The 7,380-nt window shown below is 44.7% G+C and overlaps 1 protein-coding gene across 2 annotated transcripts in view; it reads right to left on the bottom strand.

Moving 5' to 3' along the window:
- LOC146601877 (store-operated calcium entry regulator STIMATE-like) overlaps window positions 1-7,374 on the bottom strand; it is a 37,736-nt gene extending 30,362 nt beyond the window's left edge. For both annotated transcript variants that reach the window (XM_085326058.1, XM_085326050.1), the window contains exon 1: window positions 7,252-7,374. In XM_085326058.1, coding sequence (XP_085182184.1) covers window positions 7,252-7,354 — 103 coding nt within the window. In that variant the 5' untranslated portion in view covers window positions 7,355-7,374. The remainder of the gene's footprint in view (window positions 1-7,251) is intronic.
- Window positions 7,375-7,380: the final 6 nt, after the last annotated feature.

Here is a 7,380-nt window from a genome sequence, read left to right on the forward strand (position 1 = left end):
CCTTTCCTATTCAGCTATGGACAATAAAGTTCGTATACATTTCAAATTCCCCAAAGACCACCAGGCTAAGATGAAGTTGGACATCTGAATAAAGACCTTTGAAATGTAARAAGTTTCTTTAGGAGATGAGTCATTGATTACAGATCTGTAAAGAGTTAGAAAACTAAAAGAATCTACTGCTGGTTAGCAAAACAGACCCCTAAGTAAGGTTTTACAATTAAGTTYCCCCTCCCCCCCCCTTAATTTTCAGCTTATTTCCCTAGGAAGAGTTTGGGCACACTTGACTGTTTAGTCATACCTTCTCCTTGAAGGATCRGTCTGCAATCAACCACAGACTTCAAAAGGCAAATTGACAGCTCCTTTCCAAACCTCAAAAGAAAAAACCTCTAGGATTGGATTTACTGGAGACCCAAGTGTGATGCACACTGAGCTCAGTGATAGACCCTAGAGGATGAATGCTGAAGAGCCTGCTATTAGCAGCACTAGAGAAAGCACCGCAGAGTTGGTACATGGAACAAATACTCCAAAAACTGGACTTCTGCACCCAAGTTGCTCTGTCACCTCCTTTTAAGGCGGGCTAGCTAGATTACCTACCATAAAGCAGTCRCTAGTGCCAGGAAGCCCATCTCAGGGCAACATCACATTACCAAGAAGGACAGTACTTTCTCTTCTGCAAAGACGGGAAATAACTCAGAACTACTGAACCAGAAAGCAAACAGTAAAAGCGGAGGCTAGGCAGGGGAGAGCTTATCTACAGTAGTCTCCAATAACACTTTTCCACCTATTTAGAAGGACACACCCTTTCCCAGGCTCAGGTTTTTCCAAGCCCTGGACAGGAAGAAGTCAATATGCAGGATACAGAGGCCAAAAGCCTGGGTTCTGCRCTATTCTTAGCCTGAACATGCAGCTACTCAGACAGCTTGACCTGGGACACAATGGGAGGAAACAGCAGCCACTGTTCACACAGACTGGCTAACATGCTGCTCGCAAGATAAGTGCATGCCTGAGCTGGGAAGATTCACAACATAGATCCACCACAAGGTCCACAGAGCAAGACYAGTTGCCTGTTAAAAAAACTCAAGAGATAAAAGGGAGTATTTAAATGAAGAACCTATACAGCAGGAGATTCACAGTATAAAGTTGAAAYTGGTGAACAAGAGCAAGGAGTTAGGGTGTAGATGGCCTGGGATCTGTTCTCATCACCTGCACAGATGATTCTATGGCAAGTCAGGTTGACCTAGCCCCAGTTTCCCATCTTTACCACAGATATGGGACCCCTTGCTTTTTAATACAGCATAGCTGCAGTWACTGCACTTTGAGATTCAATCAGTTTCTTAGAAACAGTGTTATAAAGACAAGGACCTTCTTAAAGTTTAGCAGCAAGAGTTCTATTAATGTTTAAAGAATCAGAGTACTGCAGTGACTTGCATTCTCTAGTGTGCCCCAGATGTATTTAGTCATTCCAGGTCCCTCTCAAATGTCCTTATACCCACACTYCAAGAACATAAGCATCTGTAGCAAAACTGCAGAGGATATTTCAAGAAAGAAACAGGAATAGAAGATATGCTCTGGATTACTGTTGTGTCAGAAGGACACAAGTCAGGAGGACAACAAAGATGATACTAGCTCCTACTGAAGACAAGTAGCTATTGCTGAGCYAGTCTACAGCATCTTCCAGAGAAAGTTTCTTCTGTAATAGAGCGCTCTGACTTGCACGAGAAGCATGTGCCAACTGCAAGTTTAGGCATACAGCAGTACCCAGCTGGAGCAACAGCCCCACAGAAAGTCTTTAAGTCCTACATGATGACATGCTTTGGAGCTACAAGGCTGATGYGGGGGCAGAGGAAAGCAATCATTCTATTTTTCAAAAACATCTACACTCTGAGATCCAGTGCGATAGCTGCTCCTCTCCCCCTTTCTTGTGTAGTTACTGAAGCTACTTAGCCCATTCATCTTTACTCCTCACCCAACCTGACARTTATCCAGAGTCCAGCAAGAGAGCACACTCAGAACCCTTACCCAGACCCTCAGAGCAGCACCACCTCCCCATCACCCATCCTGCAGAGAAATACCAAGGACTGGAGCATCCACCTATCTGGGCACATGAACAGCCCAAGTTTAGGCCACATAGTGCTTTCGGAGTGAGTCTCAGTTTCAAACTATGCCTCAAGCAGTGAAGGGTGTATCACCCCCATGGGTCTTATTTCTATGGAGATTTTTATGGCTCTCACCCAGCATTCAAGTGCCTGGTGGTCATAAAGCATACCTTGAAATAACAACTATTAGTCACATTTTATACGTTGAGAACTGGGCAAGGTATCTGATGTCACAGTAAATCTGTCAGGAGATCTGGCTCGGGGCAGGGCCCTAGCTAAAATTCAGAGTCTCTTAACTCTTTCTTGAGAKAAGCAGTTTTCAACACAGAGCTCCACTAGGCTGCAGGTAAAACATTCCCTGTTTAAAACCTGTTTATCAAGTGATTTATCTCAAGAACACAGGGTAACATATCGTTAAGAGAACRAAACCTTAAGAATGAAGTGACACAGCTTGATTGGCACTTTAAACATTGTCACAGTTCACAGGTTTTTCATAACCATACTGTTAAGACAGTTGAAAGTTTAACAGATTTCCCCTTAGAGCTTTACTTGCTCCATCCCTTAACCAGAGAAGACAAGTTTCACTGTCATGTCCCTTGTACAGTGTTGAAAGTTATCTATAAATCACTTGTTCCCTCTTGTTCACTTGTTCACCTCTTCAGCAAGGTGTTTTGCAGTCTTTGTGTTAAGGATAACTTTTAAAGCAGTCCTGGTCTGGGAGCTCATTTGTCAGCTCACCCAATGCATTCATCCCTTTCCAAAACCAGGACCCTCACAACATGAATTTAGCACACAGCTTTCATTGCTTGATTTAGCTGACAAAAAGGTGGCTTCCAAGAACAGGTCAATACAATTAAAATTCAAAAGCTTTGTAAAAAGCTGCATTCGGCTTAACTAAGCACATCAAATCCTRTGCAGACCTCCCAACTTGCAAAGCACAGCGTGTATTTTCAAGCTTAGCCAGTTTTCAGATGTACTGAAGCAGAAGAAAAGTGTGTCTCAAGACATCTGCCACACATAGGTTTTTGYTTAACCCACAAACTTGCACGTAAATTGACTATTACAGTCAGCAAAGCCTTGTACTTCACACCTCCAGAGAGAAAGTTCACCTTTGTGATTTGTTTTTCCTCCACAAAAGGTAAAGGCATCTGCAGTGGTGATGCTCCCATTTAAATATGCATCAAACCAAACACAGTTATGCATTTACATCAGAAGTAAGGTCAGCAGAGCCTGTCTYGTGCTTGCTAAGTTCTGCAGTGCTCTTAAGTCCTGGGAAAGTTTATTTCAGAACAGCATGGAAGCCTGGATAGATCAAACATGAAGCCGAACATATCCTTCATTTATTTCTTTGCCTTTGACACACACGCACACTTCCACCCATCCTTAAGAGATATTTTCAGTTTAGAAGTCAAAACGCCACATAGTAAGGACGCAGGATAATTGTGAAGCACAGAAACAACACAGTAATTCAAAGTATGTACAGCAACAAGCCTGAACACAGCACTGACTCAAAGTTGCACTGAAGCAAGGTACTTAGTCTGGTTTATCTGATCAAGATGATAATTAGTGCTGGTTCCACTAAACTCTTCCAAAATTCAGACACTTCCACATACTGGGAGACTGCCTCCCATTTTCCCTAGCCAGTAACTCGCTATCCTGGAGAAAAATGCATTGCAAGGTCAGCAGTTAAGCCCACGGTTCCTTGCAATAATTAGCTTGGGAACCAAGTAAATACACAGTTTAGGGAGTAGTGTTTACATTCTTCACCAGATATTTTGCACCACAACCCAGAGATTCACTGCTTGTTTTGAGTCAGTTTGTGACTCCAGTTCTGTGAYCCTGCCTTGAGACGAACTATTCAGACCAGAATTGTAAAATGTTACCCTCATTGCTATAGGTCACCTCCATCACTACAGGTCCAACCTGGAAGATCCAGTATCATGTTCCCAAACACAAGCAACACTGTCTTCTTAGTGTAAGCTCAAGGCAAGATGTGCTAAAGAACTTTTGCAGTGACGTGCAAATGGAGTTGTTGGGCCACTACTGTCACATTAGGCAGGTCCATTCACAAAAGGCAAGCTGAAATCCAGGTTTCACTGCTTGAAGAGGAGTATGGAGCTCAACCCAGTACAACTCTCCCCACCTAGCTATATGAACTCTTGGAAAGAGTTAAGCATGTTTTGGCACCTGCAGCACAAGTGTTACCAAACTTTACTCACGAGCTCAAGAGGGCTGCAGGGACAGAGAAATTCAGAAGAGTAATAAATGGCCTTAGGTGCCCCCCTGCACTGTTTGTCATGGGGTAAGAGACAAATATACCGGCTCCAAGGAAAGTTTTTTCATTTCACAATGGAAAAAGATCTTTGAACTCCTAAATTCTGCTTCTGCACTCCAGTCCAACTACAAAGGCAGCTGTGGCTAAGATTTCTAAGAGCTTCCCTCATTCCAGAAGGATTTGCTGTTCCAGGCTGCAAGTTTGGCACCTCCTGCTGGCCTACAGCCCCCTCCTTGCAACAGGTTTAAACTGAACAGCAGCAACTGCAAGGATTCAACCTTCAAGTCACATCCAGCATCTGCAGCTGAGATAACCATAACATGCTTTCTCCTTTCATTTGGCTGATAATCAATCAGACCAATGCATAAGACCAGCCAATTCATGTGTATTTGGGTTCTCCCACCAGGTTGGCAGGAAGTAGTCTTTCCAGACCCACAGAGGACAACTTCAGGGATAGAAACCCTTCCACTAACAGCATATAATCGTACYCATCCTGGAAYAGGCTATATTAGTGACTGTCCATAYTGTAGCTGTATGCTCTGTGAGCACGCCCCAYGTACAAGTGCTGGGGGAACACCACCTTATAGCTAGCCTGAGTTCTTCAAGATTCCCAAGTCCTCTGTATAGTATTTACACACTCTTGAAGCTTTCCCTGATCAAATTCCTTCTTTTTTTTTTGTTGTTTTTAAAAGACTATTTCCCCATTTCATACCTCACAGTTGAAGAGCTGTAACTGGATTTCCAATTCAACAGCACTATGGAAATTGAAAAAGGCCGATTTTCAACAGGTGAGACTTTTCACAGGATAATAATCCATGCTTTTTAGACCAATTGCTTCTTCTAGGCATCTTGGCATACACAAACCAGCATGCACAACACAACCCTAGGAACATCACTTTCCTCTGGCAAGAGGTCTGAACCTAATACAAATCATTTGAAATTCCCACAATACAGTTCCCCCACCAAGCTTGTTATGCTTGACCATGTTTCTTTTGGAAACAGCTTGTTAGAGGCATAATGAAGAAATGCTACCTGCGTAGCTCTCTAGCCATGGCTTCTCCTACAGCTAAGGCAAACTTGAGCTTTATAGCAAAACAATAATACACAGACTTGCATTCTAGTAAAAATTAAATACCCATTCATTGACCTGCAAGACTAAGCAAGCTGGCCTACAGCATCCCATTAAAGCAGAAATCAGACATACGTATCACAAACACACATTCAAGAACACCACAGTACGAAAGGAAAAAATATTAARATGGGCCAACCATCAATTCCAGTGAAATCAGACAGCATACCAAGACTTAGACGAGGCAGTCATTCAGCTGTGACTGCCCAGCTTCACACTGGGCTTGAGTGAAGATGCAGTCAAGGTTCCCAGGAGCATTTTAGACTCTGAACGCATATTCTGCTTCAGCTCAGGAGGCTCCCACACCCCACAGCTGCTCATGCCTTCTCCTCCCCAGGARGCTGCCAGCTGAATGGTTCACACAAAAGCTCCAAAAGCTGCTTTGGGGGGAGTTATTGGTTAACATAAGGTCATTGATAAGCCTGTTACTACTGAAATGCACTACGAGTCAGCATGCAAACAGCCTCAATGGCAGATCTGAGAAAGTCTCCAGCAGGGAGTGTGTAAATTGGGCATAGACGAGAAACAGCTGGGGTGAATTAGGGACAGACAGCCCTGCTGCAGCCAGAGATGCTGTGTTTGAGATCCCAGGGTTGTAAATACATCYACTTTTAGTGCCCCAGCCAGCAATTCTTCTGCAGTTTTAGTCACTGAGTGGATTCACTGTGAATCCACATACGGTCAACTTTCAGCTTCTCCTTAACCAAGGGGCTGCTAGCATCCAAAGAAACAGTAGCCTTACGCCATAGAGGTTAAAACCAGTAGCCCGGAGTTGAGGATTTGCTCTCAGTGATTATGAAGCCCTCAGCCATGGGACTATTTTGGTAGTATTACCTGGTTTTATGAGATCACTCCATGGAGTTTACAATCAATTAACCTGCATGCACACATATCACCATAACATGAACAGAAAGACCAAGTTAGCCTGTTTTTCTTGTCAATACCCACTGAAATACAGGCAGCGAAGCATTAGAATTGGGCTACTACAACYGGAAAAAGCTATTGGTTATCATAGAAGAGGTTTGCTGCAGTTTTCTCTGGTTTCTGGTTACATTCACAGTTCTGGAGTTCTGCCTTCAAAAGGGTTTTCCAGAAACAGGCAAGGGACTACTTAACCAGAGAACCTGAAGTTTCAGTTCACAGTCACAAGTTTTCACACAAGGAAAACAGATTGAAGTCTGCCTCATTGCTCCATTTGTGCCAAATCACTTARCTGAATGGTTAAGCAACTCACACATTGCTGTGAACGCAGACAGCACGGAGCAACAGGTTATCCCAGCTCTTATTAGTGTCCCCTCACATCTCTCTTCTCACCACTCAGCCACTTTGTATCATTACCATCCCTTCACAATAAGTAACAAGACAATTATAATTTAAGGGCAGCCCTGTGCTGCTGAATTACCTCCCGATACCGAGATCTTGGATTTTTAGCACGCGCATCTCTTCCTTTGAGGCTGAGCAACCTCCTTCTTAGGCCTCTCAAACCCTAACCACTTTGTAGCAAAGTGAAAACACGCAGTAGCACAACTCAGCTAAGGGAAACGCCAGCAGCGTTCAACCTGAGGCCAGCGCCAGTTTGGTCGGATTCTCTCACCTTCTCGCKGGCACAACACTGGCTCACAGCGTTAGTTTTCACCCGTCATTACGCTCTTACAGGCGACCGAGCAGTTGCTCCTGCAAGCAGAGCCAAGCCGGAGGCACCGGAGCTGCGCGCTCRAGGGGAAAACCGGCCCCGCGGGAGCGGTACTCACGCATGAGGGTGCTGAAGGCGCCCAGCGCCAGCAGCGCCTGCAGCAGGACGCCGAAGCGGCCGAGGAGCGCGCCGCTGCCGCAGCCGTGCGCCGCGGGGGCCATCGCGGGAGCGGAGCGGAGCGGAGCGG

The sequence above is a fragment of the Rhea americana genome, unplaced genomic scaffold (genome assembly GCF_003343005.1).
Source record: "Rhea americana isolate MKP2758 unplaced genomic scaffold, rheAme1 scaffold_1, whole genome shotgun sequence".
NCBI classification, from domain to species: domain Eukaryota; kingdom Metazoa; phylum Chordata; class Aves; order Rheiformes; family Rheidae; genus Rhea; species Rhea americana.